The following is an 18381-nucleotide window of genomic DNA, read 5'->3' as shown; positions in this document are numbered from 1 at the left end:
ACCCCGAACAACAAGCCGATTGAACAGTAAAAAACAGGCCTTTGTGTAAAGAGAGGTTTTAATAAGAGGGTTCCTGTATTTACGCTCAGAAGTCGTTCTCTCTCGCGCAGTTTTCCTAATGATACCATTACGCCTCTCCAGCGCTTCTTTGGGTGTGAACGCAATGACATCTCCGCCTTTCGCCAAACCCCCTCCTCTCCTGAGCAGAGTATCACATTCACACAGTAACTCCATAGATCACTCCTCATACACCATCCTGCACTAAAATAAAAAACAAAACAAAAAACAATAAAGGACGTTAAAGAAAAACCAGACAACAAGGCGAGCAATGCTATCTTCTGACAATGCCTCATCACCACCGTTGAGAGTGAAGCAGGATGAATTTAATCTTCTACACATTCTTGGCACACTTTTATTTGGGATCGCAAATATTCCTTCTCCATACCCTGCTCGTCCAGCCCGCTCATTCTCACCCGCAGCCCTGCCACATCCTAGCGCGGATAGGACACACCGTGCGCCTGGGTGCCCTCCTGCCTCCCCGCCAGTCGGTCCGGGTACGGGCGGCTCTCCACCTCGCCCTCAGCGGTCTCGCCGAAAGCGGCAACAACTTTCTTCCGTACAACTTGAGCCTGGACGTGGTGGCTCGGGAAGCCCCGAGCGGAGACCCCGAGTCGCTCTTCAGGTGTGTGTGTCAGGATATAGTGGTCCAGGGGGTCTCGGCTGTGCTCGCCTTCCCTCAGACGCAGGAGGAAATAGTGCAAATGGAATTTATGTCCTCTTTTTTGGAAATTCCTTTTATAAGCATCATTGAGCACGGAGAGCCCCTCAAAACTAAGGTAACGCGTTTAATTTAAGCAGCTGTTTTTAACCGTGTGTTGATTTGTTGACTTTTTAACGCTTGCAACTTACATCTGTGAAGCGTTTTATGCTCAAACACGACTTTCGTGCATCTTTTGACTGGGAACGCACCGGAATCGGTGCCAGTTTAGGGGGGGGTTTGGCGGCGAAGGATAATTAAGGTTTGAATCCCCCCAATTAATGCTTGAAATACACCCCCTCCCCAAAATATTTCCACCCTTATGGAGGTCAAAGTATTTTGTGGGGCCGTACGTAGCCTATGTTTTTATTACATAACATATGCATTTCAAAATTGTTTTCAAACAACGTTTAAATAACCAAAAAGTTTTCCCGAATGCCTTATTGTACGCTCCAAAGCCCGATGAGGTAACCATAGCAACAGTTCACTGCTTCAGCACCTTCCATTAAGATTACTAAGATTACTATTGGACAGTTGCATCGACAAAACATTATCACTTTTAGACGCATACAAAATGAATACATCACCTTTTTAGTGTTTTATTTATAGCGTTTTAGTTTTGAAACGTTATATTTGTCACAGCGAAATATTTGCATAAAAAATATGAAAACTGTACTGATCTGTAATAGGTTATATCAGTGGATAAATGTGAATTCTTCAAGGACAAGAATATCCTCTTTTTTTAAAATCACTTTATTTTGTATTTTGTTAGATTTATCGGTAGATGACCATCTTAAAAAGTAAAGCCTGTTAGTAATAAGCATCTACAGTAAACAACTGGTTAGTAAAATATATTTGTCATCATTTTTTAGAATAAACACATCTTGTGTTATGACCTTGAGCACAAGGCTAATAATGATTCAGTTAAATGTAGAATTCATATGTTACTGTCATCCATGTTATGTTGAAGGCATAGCTCAATCCCATGTATTTTGGATCCACTAGACTAGACAGAAATCTACTTAACAAAATAACAAATATTAATTATAAAAATCTAGATGAGTAATTAGATAAACGGCACAAGACAAATTTTCAAAGATGTGGCAGGCTTAGTGTAATCGCCCAATCAGGTGCTTGTCAAACAATTTATGTAAGACCTGACCTAACTAATTAACTACCATGCCCTCAATTTATGTGCTACCCGGAATGGCCTATAATATGATTCAGAGTTTTGTTATTTTTTCATTCTTCTCTTTGATGTCAATGTAAATTCATTTTTATGTGGATATTTTGGCTTCACTCTGAGATTCAGCTTGATGTGGACTAGCTGATCTTTCCCTCAGGTCACAACAGATCTCCTCAGCTTGTGTATTAGGTTTGTGTTTGGACTGTTATGATGCACCTGCTCTATAGGAGAAAATGTTTCTCTGACAGGTGTGTTCTCTCAAGCAGAAATAGATGCCACATTGCAATACACTCAGTCAGGTATGTAATACTCCGAGACAGTTTCACAGACATCAGTGTCAAATGAGATGTTCTGCTAAAATGCTGGAGTTAATGATATGGCCTGGAATAAATTAGATGGTTAAAATGACATTTGCATGAAGCAGCTGTGCTGTTTGCATATAATTGTATTTCTCTTGTTTGTTTGTTGTCATCTTGATGCTGAATTGTTGGCATACCTAATGATATATTATGGAGCTCATTTGAGTGTATTGGATATTTTGCACCTGTCTTGGCTGCGGAGGGAAGCTTCGTGTGCTGGTGTATTTGGCATGCAGCACGGGCTGAAAAGTGCTTACATCACAAGGTACTTTAAGAAATTAAAAAGGGAGAAAATACTGTAAATCTTACAGCCAGATGGGGAAACGCATACATTTGTCTTATTTAAAATCCATCCATTAAAATCTCTTCAGGGGCTTCTAAACTACTGTACAAATATTTAGTGAAATATTTAGCTCATGAGTATATGTATGCCTTAAAAAATGTGTGGTTCTACCACACATACTCTTACATTTGCATAGATTCTGAAATATACGATATTGACATACTGACAGCATCTAAATTATTCACATATGAACACTTTATAGATGTACCAATGTGTACAAATTTAAACAGTTTACTCGTACTTAATGTGAAATGATAACATTTCGTTCTGTTCTGTGTGATTTCTGCTGCCAACTTGTTTTGAAGGATTACATAATGTTAAACAAGACTACACTTTAACCTTAAAATGAAAAATTGTATTTATTTTGTTTGCCATGGGAGTCATGCTGTGACTGACAACAGAACCACAAATACAACATAAAATCACAAAATGATGGTGTTTTCTTTGTAAACTGTAATCCAGATCTTCAGAATCCATTCAACTGCGAGAAACACATGCAAATTCAAGCCTTTGTTCATCTCATTTATTCATCTATCTTCGTCTCCATCCTCAGCATTAACCGTAAACATCAAATCCTGCACTCGGTACTAGGGTTGGGTATGATTTGATTTTTTGTGATTCTGATTCTTATCGATTCCTAGTTTCAATTCCAATGAGGTATAAAAAATGAAGTCAAACATTTTTAATGAACATATTTATTTTGTGTCCACTGAATGCCAAAAATCAGCAGCCTATAAAGAATATTTACACTAGGAACTTTTATAAAAAAAAATACCACAGCAAATTAACTATACAAATAAACTAACTGATTTAGATTACAAACATTATTAAGGTCAGTCAGTAGCAAAATAAGAACAAATTAGCAATATCACAAATAAATAGAACAAAGTTCAGGTACAGAAATTGAAATCAAATGTAAAATAGCACTGCATAGTTTAGGCCTATAGATTAATCCTTATAAGAGTTACTCAGTCAAGATAAGTGAGTGATTTTATTTTTCTTTTGTTCTCTGATTAGCATTAATGGCACAGACAGCAGAAGGAATATTAAGCTGCTGTCCCTTTAAGACAGAATGCATGGATCCAATTTGTGTGTATTTGTCCATTCAAGCACAAGTGGAAGTGAAAGAGAACTTAAAAACTCAACTAAATGAGAGGCAACTTTGGGTGTGCTCACTGTTTTCTCTTTCGCATCTTTATGTGCATGATTGGATCAAAATCATATTAAGACACACACAGGAATTGATAAGCGAAATCGAAATGCACGTGTCTTGTAGAATCCACTGATCTCACTTATATGGAACCGGTTCTACAATGGTATTGTTCTCAATACCCAACCATTCTTGTTACAAGTTCTAAAACTGCCACCTCAAGAAGTTTTATGACAGTTTTTACAGCATTGGCATCAAAAGCTTCATCACAGACGCGATGTGCTGTGTTTTCGGGATGATGAGAAATGCGCACCAAGATAAGATTTTTAGCGATTGATAACTTAAATTCTGCTCTGTACCGCACACAAAACTATTGTTTTTTGTCAGAGAGGACTGTGACTGCAACACTGTCATTTGGGTATATAAACAATGAGACCAGACTTAATCATTCTTCTTAAATGGAACGACTTACCAAAGCCATTGTTTGAGGCTGAAGCCATACCTCCAAAAGATGTTGTCCACTGTCAGTGGAATGGTTATTACATGCTTGAGTCATGACGCTGATATCGGACAAGCGTCACAGAGAAATCAGACATTGACAGATCTCACTGTAAACCTCCATCTATGTGCTTCTGCAATCTGCCAATCAGTTTAAAAGCTCACGGTGCTCTGCTTTAGTGTGCAACATCACTCAGGCACGAATAAAGGCAGGGTGATAATAGGGCTTGTGAACTGGCTGCTGCTGTAATGCTTATGGGACGCTCTGGAGCGCCGAGCCGCTTGGATCCTGCTTCACTTGATCTGCTAATCTTGCTCTTTGAGGAGAAATGTGTGTTCTTCAGCAGGCTGGCTTTTGCTTGTGTTGTGTTCATCAATTGTTTGAGCTCCATGCAGAGATGCACACAGGGCAGTGTTGCAGTGTGAGTTTTCTTCTCTCATTGTTTCGTTCCTCACAATTTGCTTTGTGGTTGCAGTTCTAGCGCATCAGTTTTGAAGCTTTAACTCTTGTGTTCTGTTAGAGGTCCAAAAGACACCAAGGCCTTTTTAATTGACCCCAAACAGAAACAGTGTTACTATAGTGGGTGACAATGGCTTTTTTTTTTCTTTCTGGTCCTAAATGTATTTTCTTTTTCAAACTATGGAAGTCAGTGGGGACCAGAAACTGCTTGGTTACTCACATTCTTCAAAATCTTCTTTTGTGTTCAGCAGACAACAACTAATGTAATGACAGAATTTGTATTTTTTGGAGAACTATCTCTATTAGTGGTAGATGCAGCATTGCAATCCGAAGGTTTAATACAACAAAATACTATTTAAAGATTTCATATTATATTCAAGGTGTTACTTGGCATTTCTTTTTGATTAATTGTTTAATTTACTAACAGTTTCTGAGTGAAAATTGTTACTTCGTCAAATTTTTTGTTCACACCACATTACTTTCTACGACCTGAAATAACCTTAGCTTGTCATAAAAGGTCAAATTATGTTTTAAGTGACAATATATTTTAGGAGACTTATTTAAGAGACACAAGCCTAAGGGGCTACAAGGATCTTCTATATATTATAATTTCCTCTATTATATTTTTCTGCACAATGGTTGCACCATGTGATTGATTTGACATATAGATATATTTTCTATATACAATATTGGCCAAAAGTTTGGAATAATTATGATGTGAAAATGAAAATACAGTAAAACTGTCATATATAGGATATCATTATACAGGATTCAAGATGGCCGCAGCATGAGTGTGTGTCACTCATGAATCCCAGTCTGTTTGAGTTGCTCTATTTTGCACTATACCCTATTTACTGCTCTTTTTGTATATAATGTGCCATAATCGTCTATCAGTCTAACCATATTTTTGTGATATAGACTGGGTAGTATCAAACAGTGGAATAATGGCACTGAGTAAACAAGACCAGATCTCTTTGCAAACTTTATGGGATGGCATACAACAGATTAAGACATGCTTACGCATCTTGATTCTAAAGTCGATCCCATTCAAACAAAACTGAACAGTATACAAACTTCCTTGGATATTTTTGGGGACCATGTTGTGTCACTTGAACAACGTATCGGTGCTAACGAGGACAATCTACAAGATCTTTTGACACGAATTAACAATCTAACCAAAGATAACGCCGACCAGATAAGGTCCAAGACTTGGAAAATCGCAGTAGAGCTTCTAATCTTCGCTTTGTTGGGATTCCTGAATCTTCAGAAGGTCGCGATTTTCTCGGTTTCATGGCCCATCTAATCTTGCAACTATCTGGGCGAGAAAACTTTCCTGCATCTCCCGCTATTGAGAGGGCGCATCGCACTCCTTTGTTTCGGAACAACGAGAGAGCTGGTTCAAGGCCTATCCTGATCAAACTTTCCAATTTTCAAGACAAGGTAAAGATTCTTCGTCTTGCCAGAGAGAAGGAGTTGGTGTTTAAAGGTGTTGATAAAGTCAAACGGAGACTACGTGAACTGAACTTGAAATATTCTCTCCGGTATCCGTGTACACTGAGTGTGATTTGTTGATGGCAGACCTCAATTGTACACTTGTCATAAAATTGCTGAAACTGCTTTCATGTCCTCTATGGATTCTTCATTATAAAAGCAGTTTAAATGTAGAAGATAATTTTCCCAAGAGAAGAGTGAGAGGGGAAGAAATGCGATTAGCGCAAGAAAAAGAAGGATTGATACAGACCGACCTGTGCATTTAATGTTAATGTTTTTTTTTGTTTTTTTCTTTGTTTATACTGACTCAATTTGACCCATTCATAAATATGCCTTGGCTTAGGATGGCTAGGTCTGCTGGGCCAGATTTATTGTTTTTAATGTTTTTGGTATGTGTTGTTTGGGGCTCTGTTTTGTTTGTGTGTTTGGAAATTTGTGTTGTTGTCATGCCACTATAATTTAACACATCTTTAATTTATTGTATGGTTTGTTTAACATTCCATTTATTGCCTAGCTTTAAATTTCTATCTATCATTTTTTTTGCATATAAAGTGGATAATGTTAAAGGTTTAAAAATCGTTCATTTGAACATAAGAAGTCTTTTGCCTAAAATGGATTTACTATGTGCTTGGGTTGCTCACAATAATCCAAATATTATTACACTGTCAGAGACATGAGTAGTAAGATTCCCACATTATGTAGTCTATAGAGCTGACAGAGATTCCAGGGGTGGGGGTGTGGTGATATATGTCTCGTCTAATTTGATATCGGAGTTAATTATACCTTCAATCGAACCTAGACATTTTGAATGTTTGTTTGTTAAAATAACTTTTCATCAGAATAAATATTTTAACTATTGGAAGTATATATAGACCTCTGCACCTGATGAATCATTCAATTGTCTGTTTTCTACTATAGACTCAATTTCATGTAAAAAAGGAAATGATTATCCTAGGGGACTTCAATAAAAATTGGCTAGATAAGTCTGCCACTAAAGATAAAAATAATTTTTCAAATTTTAATTTAGCACAATTAATTAAAGAACCCGCCAGAGTTACTTCAACAAGCCAATCCCTTATTGACTGGATACTTGTAACTCATCCTGATAGATTTGTTAAAGCAGGTATCTTGTCCGATTTCTTTAGTGATCATTAATTTGTCTTTTGTGTATGGAAAATTAAAACTCTAAAATTGCCTCCTAGATTGATAAAAATTAGACAACATAAGAAGATGAATCTAGAGTTATTTATTAATGATGTTTATTCAGCATTAGATAGTGGTGACCTTATAGGGGCTATATTCATCGACCTTAAGAAGGCCTTTGATCTTGATCATTACTTATTATTAGATAAATTGTATGCAGTTGGTTTTTCTAAAAATTCTTTATTGTGGTTAAATTCTTATTTACATAATAGAAAACAATGTCTGGCTGTCCAAGGGAAACCATCTGATTTATTTATTCAAGAAAGAGGGGTACCACAGGGCTCAATATTGGGTCCTCTTCTTTTTTCTATTTTAATTAATGATCTTCCCCTAGTTCTTTTGCATTGTTCTGTTCATTTGTATGCAGACGACACTGTCATTTATACTTCAAATCCTCTTTTAACTCAAATTCAAAATATGCTTCAATCAGATTTTAATGCTTTACAAGAGTGGCTCTATTCTAATAATTTACAACTGAACAAAGGTAAATCTCATGCCATGATCTTTGGTACTAACCGTATGTTTAAATTAAAATCTAATAATATAAAAATTATGTGTAATGATGGCATATACTTGCACAGAGTGGATCAAATTAAATATCTGGGTTTATGGCTGGATCCTGAACTTTCTTTTAAACCTCACATTGATTACATACTCCGTAAGGTTAATTTTGGAATCAGTGTACTGTATTGATCAAAAAAATGTTTTTTTCTTTTAATGTTTGAAAAAAAAACTTGCTTTGCAACTTATATTACCTTTCTTTGATTATTCTGATGTAATTTCTGATACAATTTCTTTGATTATGCTGATGTAGTTTACCAGAATAGAATTAAAACTAGTCTTTTGCCTCTTACTACAGCCTATAATAAGTTGTGCAGATTTGTTATTGGATGTTCATATGATACACATCACTGTATTATGTATGATTTACTTAAATGGTTTCCACTCAATATCAGAAGGCATATTCACTGGTTGCAATTTTATTTTCAATTGAATTCATTTTAATTATCCTAATTATTTGCGTCAGAATTTGATATTATACTCTTTTTCATATAATTTAAGCCGCTCTTCAAATTATTTTGTCACTCCTTTAGTTAAGAACGTGTTTGGGAAAAAAATGCATTTAGGTACAAGGCTCCAGCAGATTGGAATTACTTACCTTTAAATGTGCAATATTTGACTTAATTTTATATGTTCAAAAAAGGTTTGTTTTCTTGTTTTGAAACTTCTTGTAATTGCTTTAGATGATACATTAAGGTTTATATTTATATGTGCTTGGTAAATATGAATTTTTAAAAATATAATTATTAATACTTCATGTGTTACTATTGTAGTAGGGTATGTTGTTTTGATTGTTGTTTGTTTTGTGTTATGTTTTTTATTCTTGTGTAATAGGACCCCCTTGAAAACGAGATGATGCATCTCATGGGGTTTATCCCAAAGATTAAAATTTGTTGCAAATCTGTTTTGTTATATTTTTTAAATGTAATTTATTTCTGTGATGGCCAAGCTGAATTAAATCCTAATTATTCCAAACGTTTGACTGGCAGTGTGTATGTATATGTGATTAACAGGCTTCAAAAGTCCAAGGACATTTATATTACTGATACATTTGTTCTTTGTCTCATCTGTCCTTGCATTCCAGATCTGCTTGCATGAATCCAGTTAAAACAATAAATGTTCTTTCTTGTCTCTAATTTGCAGTAGAAATGTAAAGGAATTACCAGAGGGGATGGTGTAAAATGAAAGAGAGACCCAGTGCACAGAAAAACCCAAAACACAAAGCTCTTTATTATGTGGAGTCTATATCTGTACAGCTGTCATGCTTTGGAAGTATGCTATAAAGACCTACATAATAAAAAGAGCTTCCACTGACTGTTGCAGAGCTCATAAAAACATCACTTTATTTTATCACAGTTTATCACAACACTATAAAATTGATCACAATCCTATAAGAGAATTGTTAAACTGGCAGTTGCTAAATGGGCAGTATTCAAGTGTGTTTGATTAGATACCGTCTCCACACACCGGCAAAGATTATTAAGCCAAAGCCATCTAGATATTTTACCCCAATCCTCACTGTGTGTGTGTGAAAGGTCCCACATTTAGTTTGCTTAACACAAAATATGTGAGATTTTAAAGGTCACCCTTGGGCAGAACTCAAGACTATTACTTGCTCCATGAATTTATAGATCATAAAATCCAGGTCTTTTCTGAATCAGCACAAAATTGATCCAGAAATTGCAAAGGACTCTTGGTATTTTCATAAGAAAAGGTATGCAGTTCAAGAAGATTTTGTTGCTGAACAGTTGAAGAAACTTCACTTAACAGAATCAGCTTCTTTTGAAGGCCAATAAGCGCAAGCCTTGTGCTTCGTGTTTTGCTGATTGCTGGTTAAACATTCAACATTCAGCAATTTATACAATCTAGTGCTCATTTATTATTATGGAATAGGTTTTATTTTAACACCAGAATTGCAAGGTGAACGTTTCTTAAGTAACATATTGTTAGCTAGTGGTAGATACAATGAAGTCTTGTCCCAGGAGTTTAAAGATGCACGTTCCTGCTGTTCTACCAATTTATGAATTGATTCACAATTGTTTGATGTGAAAGATCCATAAATATACTACTATGCTACTTTTGAGCTTAATATTCAAAGTGTTTCAGACCGTGTTGTTTTTTCTTATTCACTGCATTTCTTAAACTTCCCCATCCTGTGAAATAACCTCCATGGATTGCCTGATAACTTGGTGGATAAAAATCAGAGCTGTTAATACAAATCAATCCCAGGCAGAGGTGAATCCCATGCGCTACCTAACTACTGTAATTACTAAGATCACAATCTTTCCACTGTTGTGACCTTGAACAAAGCGCTTAACTTCATGCTGGTCCAGAGGGACTGACCCTGTGATTGCTGTACTGTGGAGGCTTTTAGATGAAAGTAATGTTGCGTATCATTGTGTTGGGTAATGCTATTCTCTAATTCTAGAGAGGAAATATATATCCCAAACCTTCACCTGCCCTTTGTTTTAAAAATAGTATTAATTCCACTTCGATATTAATCAGAGATCATCAGTAGATTGTTAATTATACAAATCACAAATTTCATTATATTTATTGTTTAATTTAACCCCAGCCCACCCCATAAAACTCTTCCTGAGACAGTAAATCAACACTTTATGTTATAAAATTGACTAAAAAAAAGTGTATTTGTTTAGTGAATAATTAGAAATATTTAATAAAATAGAATAAAAATGAAAGACTTATGCTTTCTTTGATTGGTTATATTTCATACAAAAAGTAAATCAATTTCCCATATTTTATGTTTTCCTGTTACTAGCTAAAACAAAAGTGGTTCAATAGAATATCTAGTTATATTTGATCAATATCTTGTAGTTTCAATTTATTCTTAATTATAACTAAAGATTTGCAAATATTTTTTATTTAACATGACAATACCAATGTTATTTTAGTGTCATTGTGATATAGCTAGATTTTGTTAATATTTTGTTGTTTTTAAATTTGCATATATAGTTTTTCATTTTGATTGAGTTATTTTAGTAAATGAATGTAAACTAAATTAAAATGGGAAATGGTGCCTTGGAACCTAGCTCTAATAAAATTTTATTTATTTTTATATGTGGATTTAATTTTAACAATGCTTGTAGACATGGTTTGATGCCACTTTACTTGTTCTGGGTCAACACAAGTATCGTTTTAATTACAGTACAAGATAACATTTTGGCTTTTCAATGTTTTGAGAATGTTTTTTCCCCACAATGTTTCATTTCAAGTGAGAGCTGCTCTCAAGCAACACATTACCAAACTTTAATGCTTCAATCTTATTATTATCTTTCTTAATTGACTCTCCCAATTTCAATATATGTTGCAATAGAGTCAGGAGTTATTTGTGACAGAATTCAGCGTAACGCAAAAATCAATATGAATTTAATCAAAATTCCAGGAGCCAGTTATTGGGCATCATAATACGGTTTGTTGAAGAGAGCGTGCTCTTTTACTAGCTGTTAATTTAGCCGATATACACACTCCATGACCTCAGCGCTCAGTGCAAAGTGAGCAAACCTTACCTGTATCTCAGCACGGGAATTGATCCATTACACACGAATCCTTCAGAGATCATCTACTGTCTGAGATGTTCCTACGCTTTCAAGTATGTATGTTTGCATCCAGCCTTCTTACCTAAACCTCAACGAAATAGTGATCAAGGAGGTCTAAAATACCTGGAGAGGGTATCCGTTAGCATTCCCATTCATCTCAAAGAGAGTTGCTCGGCTGGCACAAGCCGGCCTGGGAGTACATGACCTACATGCCATGTGACAGAACACACTTGAGCTGCAGGAAAATGACGTCCTGACAGATCTGACTGGCTGATGGCACCATGAACAGTCTCCAGTCCTTCACTAGCGGCGCATTAGATCTCTTGCTTCGGGCTAATGTATGAGCTGTGACGTGAAAAGCAGCAGACGGGGAAAAACATAAGTCTATTTCATGGTTTTAAAACCCTCTTAAATTGGACTCTGGTCAAACATGTAATATAATGAATTTCTGATTCATGTGTTTTTGTCGTCAGTATGTGGCTGCTGATGAACGGAGCAGCAGAAGACAGAGAACTTGGAATTAATTACATGAGTCCAACTTTCTGACCACTAAATATAATGATCTCTTTGTGAAGGAACCCTATAAAGGCAGGTATAAAGCACTGCAGTGATTTTTTTAGGCTAACGTAAGTTATCATCACTCAAAACCCAATATTTTCCATTTGCTTTTAGGCTATTGCAGAAAATATGCGACCAAGTGACGTTTTGAAGTTTATGATTCTTTACACATTTTGTTCTTCATTATAATGAACACAACTTTTAATGATTTTGAAGCCTAAATACAATCACCAGAAGTAAAAAGTGAACTGTAGGTGCTTTATTAAGTGTCCGACAAATCATTTTAAATCTTTATTTAAAAATATTTTCCCTTAAAGTTGCAAGATTGTGATTATAAACACAACAAGAGTGTAAAAGCAGACTTGTAAGTAGATGAGTTTACCTGTTTAATGTGTTGATTTTTACAACTGCTGTAGTCCCATTTAGCAACCACCCCTTTCAAGACAGTTATTGATGTATTTTCTTTTGTTGTATAAAATGTAAAAATATCTTGAGCTTTTGTTAACTCTATAGACCGTATTTCAGGCATTTATCCGAAACCCATTGACTTCAACACAATGGTACTAGATTCTTTCTGGGTTTTGGCCCACAAAAACATGTCATCACTCTATATATTTTTGTTTAAACCCATTTAAACTATCTGGAAAAATACTAAACCTCATATTAAGGCAACATGCTGTTTAAAAAATTTAATAATTGCTTTTATTTTGTCAGTGTACTAGACCAAAGCACATTTTTAAAATATTATTCAAAGCATATTTACTTATTCAGTTTAGATGTATGAGCCTATAGAGGCTAGTTAAAATGTATTTTAATATTATGTGTCAAATAATGTCAGGTATTATTACAGAGGAGGAGAAATTGTTTAGAAAGATTTCGTTCTGTTAACTAAACAATAATTTCGTACTGTTAAAAACTAGGGCTTGATAGAATATAATCACAGTGAATCTCACGATTTCCGACCAGTCCTCTGAATGATATTTTAAACAGTGTTAATGCCCATTTTGTAATTTTTGCAAGATCTTGAAAGATATATCATTTTATAACACGTTAACTAGTCAGACCCTAGCTTGAAAATGTCCGGATTGACCAAATTAGATGGTGCTTTGTCATTGGAGCTTGACAGCAAGTGTTTATTTTGTTGTAACAGATATTCTACTAAATATCTCTTTGGAATGACATGAGTAAATGACATTAGACTTCCATTAACACCCATTCATTAAACACTCAACATTAAATAGAAACACATTTAACATCAGAACCTAAGACGTGCTGCTGTAACGGTCCCAGACCGGCCTTCGAATTACAGCCCGTGCCCTTGACATCCTCACACCATAGCGGCTGTGTAATTCCCTTCTACCTGATACTCTGTCTACTGTCTGGATCTGTGGCAACCGCTCGCTGTGTCAGAGCGAGGCAGACTTGATGAGCAGTGACTTGATAAGTAAAAAATTGAAGGAGTCCCAGAAAAGAAGGCTGTAGAGGCGTAGAGAGATAAGTTATAACAGTGCACAGGTGTGAGACAGTGATAGGCAGCATTGCCTCCTGGGTACAAGACTTCTCCGGGAGATTTTAACCCTTGACGTTTGGAAGTGACAGTGTGGCCTCTGTGGGAATGTTCTGGCCTGTGCTAACCAAATGCTGGCACTATGAGGGAACCCAAAGGGCCAGTTTAACAGCGATTTCCTTTAACTCCCCTATTAGCATGAATCTTTGTTAGTGTATGCTTGTTAAATGTTTGACTTAATCCGTGGGAATAGGGATAATTTTTCATCTGTAGGTAAAAAAGGGTTCTGTTTTTCATTGTCGCTGTTGTATAAATGTACCCTGAAATGACAGACTTCTCTCTGGTGATGTATGCCATCTTCTCTGATCATTTAAAGCATTAAAGCTATTCCTTTTCTGCAGTTGACTGCAAGCTTGCATTTAGTTTTGATTGCATTGGCTACATCTCAAAATACAACCAACAATCGATGGATAGAACCCCCATACATTTTTGTTTGTTAATTGGATGTACATCACAATATGGAAGAAAATACAAAATTTCACAATAGACACTACAGAAAAAAAGTAGGGGAAAAAACACATTAATTCTGTTAGTGGAATTTTGATGACTTATTTAATTCTAGGACAGCTTGATGCTCAAAATAGTGTTATAGTCTCACTCAATCAAAATCATTCAGACAAAAATCATTGAATTTTTGTAGGATTGAAAGCAGAAATGTGAAGGTTAATTTTAATTGAATTCAGTTCTTTAACATGAATTAATCTGTTAAAATTAAAAGTCGTGAAGTTGGTCTTGTGATTTTTATAGTTAATCTAGAGTTTATGACGTTTCATTGTCATGCAATGGAGAAAAGTTTAGTACAGTAAGTGATTATTTTTCACACAAACATTTATGATTGGACCCATTTTAATTACCTCACTGTGCCTTTTTCATTTAAAAAAAGACGAAATTGCTTTTGTTGTGCTAATCAACAACCAACAAATGCTATTGAGCTAAACATGTACTGAACAAGGAATATTCCTTCAAGAGCTTCTTTCATTTGTGTGTGTTTTTGTGTGTACTCACGGCTCACTTGACATTTCTTGGGGTTTAAATTGGCTTCACTTCAGCCATTAAAGTGGTTTGTAATGACCATGATATACTACCTATGTGCTAAATGAGAGAAAAAAATCCTTAATTTGGCTGCTCACCCACTGATATCTACAACCTCAATACTTATTCTTGATAATATCCCTAAAAGAGCAAGAGAAACATTTATCCACCACAATGCTTCTTTTTGCTCAGAATCAATTTTAAGTGTCTGGCCATGACAGAGTAAATATTTATCAGTGATAGCTATTTAGCCTTTAATTGAAGCAGTGATTTACAATACTTGGAATGGGCTGGTAACTTGAATTCTGGTAACTGAGTAACAATTAGAATAAAAGCAAATGACTCACTAAGTGAATACATAATATACTTTAAATGAATGCTTGCTTTTTCTAAATTAATTCACCCAGAAAGGAACATTTTGTCGTCATTTACTCACCCACGTTGTTCCAAAATAGGACTTTCTTTCACCCAAAAGAAGATATTTTGAAGTCCTTACAAGTCAAAACAACATTGGACCCTGTTGACTTTAACTCTTTCCCTGCCAGTGATTTAAAGGGGTCATGAACTGAGAAATCAACATTTCCTTGATCTTTTGACTTATAAGAGGTCATTGTGCTATAAAAACATCCTGTGAGTTTCAGAACTCAAAACTTTCTTGTTATTCTAAAAATAGCTTATATTGAAGCCAATCTGCCAAAACGTCAGCTTGTGGGTTGTGCCACTTTATGACGTAATAATGTGGATAAACACCTCCTCAACTGAAGAAGATCAACACCTGCTTCTACATCACTGCCTGTTTAGCCCGCCCACTGATTCAGGCATGTAGTGTAAACAACGAGAGAGCCAAACACAGGTTTACCCAGAAACCAAATGATAGAAACCAAAAAGATGGCTCTGAAGAAAACAAGATGCGGTGCAGTGCCAAGCTGTGGAAAAAACACTCTTTGCATTGGCTTAATTCTGATCCCAACATCAGGAAAGAGTGAATAAACTTTGAGTTCCAGACTGCATCAGTAATAAATTGGTCCTTTGTTCACTTAATTTTACCACAAATTCATTTAAAAACAAGGCACAATTCGATGCAGGATTTTCAGAAATATTGAAACTAAAAGGCGACGCTGTGCTGACTACGATCACTATTGCTTTGTCTGTTAAACAGATCGCTTGATATGAGTATTTATGTGTTTTTAACCTAAATCACAGCAGCGTCCATCTGGGTCAGGGATGGGCAACGGGCGGCCCGCAGTGTCTTTTAGTACAGCCCGCTGGATACATTTTAAAACATTTGGAATAGTCACGTAAAGAATGCTTTCAGTTTATGAAGTTAATACTATTTCCAACCAGGAGAGGTCGCTAGTTTCCAGCCGCTCCCCGTATTAATTTCAGTGTAGTAGGACGTGCACTCTAATGTAAACATTAGCAATAATAAATAAAAAACCTACCATGAAAGTAGTATTTTCCAGTCAAGATGGTAAACAGATTAACTTTTTATCAAGTTCAAGGGATATGTTTGGAAATCTGTATTTTTATTTAAATCGGCATCACACCACTGCTCACAAACAACGGGGATGCCAGAGTTGCACTTTCCTCAAATTTTAAACGTAAATTGCATAGTCAACAAAACCTTTTTGCTAAATGCATGACAGAAATGTTTGCACTGAACTATGTTCTTTGGGTTTCCGCGGGTCCTTAAAAAGTCTTCAGTTTAATTGTTTAATTGTAAGGCCATGAAAACTCTTGGTACAAAAAGTCTTAATTATTAGTGGTCTTAAATTTGGGGATGGAAAGACAAGAATTGCTATATAGATTAATATGATGATTAAACTTAAAAAGGCTACGATTTCACTGAATAAATATGACCGCTGAACGTATCAAAGTCAGGCGCTGCTGCTTTGTGTACTGCTGTTACCGGGGAAACCGCTATATTTCTGCAGTTCCGAAAGTGACTCCTGCTGGCAGAGAACGAATTTGAATTTTCAATAAGCCCGCGTCTTTTATTTTTGCTACATATTTGTTAAATGTGAACCGATGGATCGACAAGAAGCTAATGCATGATAAAAATCTAAACAATTTAGACACTAAGATATATTTGTTATATAATATAATAATTGATTGATAATTGTTTAAATTAATATAATAATATAATACTTTTGACTCATCCCTTTTCTTAAAAAATGTTTAAAGGCTGAAATGTGAAGTGCAGGTTTTAAAGGTCTTTAAATGTCTTAAATTTGATTTTAAAAATCCTGCAGATACCTGGTTATATTATGGTACCAATTGCAATAACTATTTATTTTTTGAATAAGCCCTTTTTAACTGTCCTCTTGTTGTTTTGATAATGTTCTGTAGGCCACTAATAAAAAAAAAAAAACGACCTCTGTACATTTGTTTGTTGCAAATGAGATGTTTTCATTGGCTTGTTGGGTTAATATTGCTGTCAACTGACAACAAAGTTTTCCTTCTGAATTAGCATAACAGCACAAGATTTAAATTTAATAAAATTTAAAAACAAATGACATTATATTTTAATTTGCTTCAGTAAAAAATTAATTGATTTGGATGGTGTAAAGGTGGGTGGACGTGGATTAGTAATCTGGCCCCTTGATAAAGGAGAAAAAAATGCTGGCCCTCGTCACTATCAAAGTTGCCCATCCCTCCCTGATCTGGGTGTAGACTGTCAAACATACACAACTGTTATCCAATCATAGCAGTGGGCGGTTATGTAACGGTCGAACAAGACGTGAGATGTGCGGATCCATTTGCAAGCTTTATTCAAAGGTGTGGTTACAAAACAAGCAAGGTTTGTTCAGTGGCAAACAGTGACAACTGTTGCAAGGCAGAGAGATAATCCAGGTACACGAGCAATAGTCCGAGAGATGTGCAAACAGAGTCCGAACGGCAAGGCAAAGGGTAAATCCAGGAAACAAGAATCAAAACACTAGAAAACATGCAAGGCAAGACTATGATAACTGAGTGGGCTCCATAGAGTAGCTATCGCTAGGAGAGTGATATACGCTATACAATACTCAGCAGAGAGGAAGAGGAAGTCCGTGGTTTATGTAGGGTGTGTGATCAGTGCAATCAGCTGTGTGTCGTCAGTGCAATGGATGATGGGAATTGTAGTCTGAGGTGGCGTGCCACAGTTAGTGTGGTGCAAGAGTCCATGTGGTGAGCGAGTGACCTCTGGTGGTGAGTTAACGGAAGTTCATAGACCAGATTCATGACAGGTTACTTCAGAGTCTATAATCCGCCATGACTATTCAAACAGCGTTCAGATGAGGGGGTCAAAACAGGACAGAAATCACCTATTACTTCTAAATTATGCATTTTTATGTAAAAATCTTGATAACATAATAAGTGGACCTCAGAAAACAGTACAAAATAATAAAAAGGCAGTTCATGACCCCTTTAAAAAAGTTTCCAGTCATCAGCTAAGAAACCATGAGTTTTTGGCAAAGACTACGTCAGGATTGGATTCAAAACGATCAAAATGACATGGAGTAGATCGCTTACATCAACACCCCCAAAGCTTGCACAGTTATAAACCACTTCTTGGGTCAGCTTTTTGTTCAATTTTCATTTTAATTATTTAAAAAAAAAAAAAGAAACAATGTTGATTTTAAAAAAAAGAAGAAGAATGCATGAAAAAAGATGGTGGC

The 18381-nt window shown here is 35.7% G+C and overlaps 1 protein-coding gene across 1 annotated transcript in view; it reads left to right on the top strand.

The window, feature by feature from the left end:
• Positions 1–377: 377 nt before the first annotated feature.
• grin3bb (glutamate receptor, ionotropic, N-methyl-D-aspartate 3Bb) overlaps positions 378–18381 on the top strand; it is a gene marked incomplete at its 5' end in the record, with an annotated part of 83717 nt that continues 65713 nt past the window's right edge. Inside the window, one exon of the mRNA XM_079393247.1 lies at positions 378–836. Coding sequence (XP_079249373.1) covers positions 378–836 — 459 coding nt within the window. The remainder of the gene's footprint in view (positions 837–18381) is intronic.

Source organism: Barbus barbus (assembly GCF_936440315.1).
Source record: "Barbus barbus genome assembly, chromosome: 35".
NCBI classification, from domain to species: domain Eukaryota; kingdom Metazoa; phylum Chordata; class Actinopteri; order Cypriniformes; family Cyprinidae; genus Barbus; species Barbus barbus.
The sequence above is the reverse complement of the archived record's forward strand: the minus strand, read 5'-3'. Positions and strand labels throughout refer to the sequence as shown.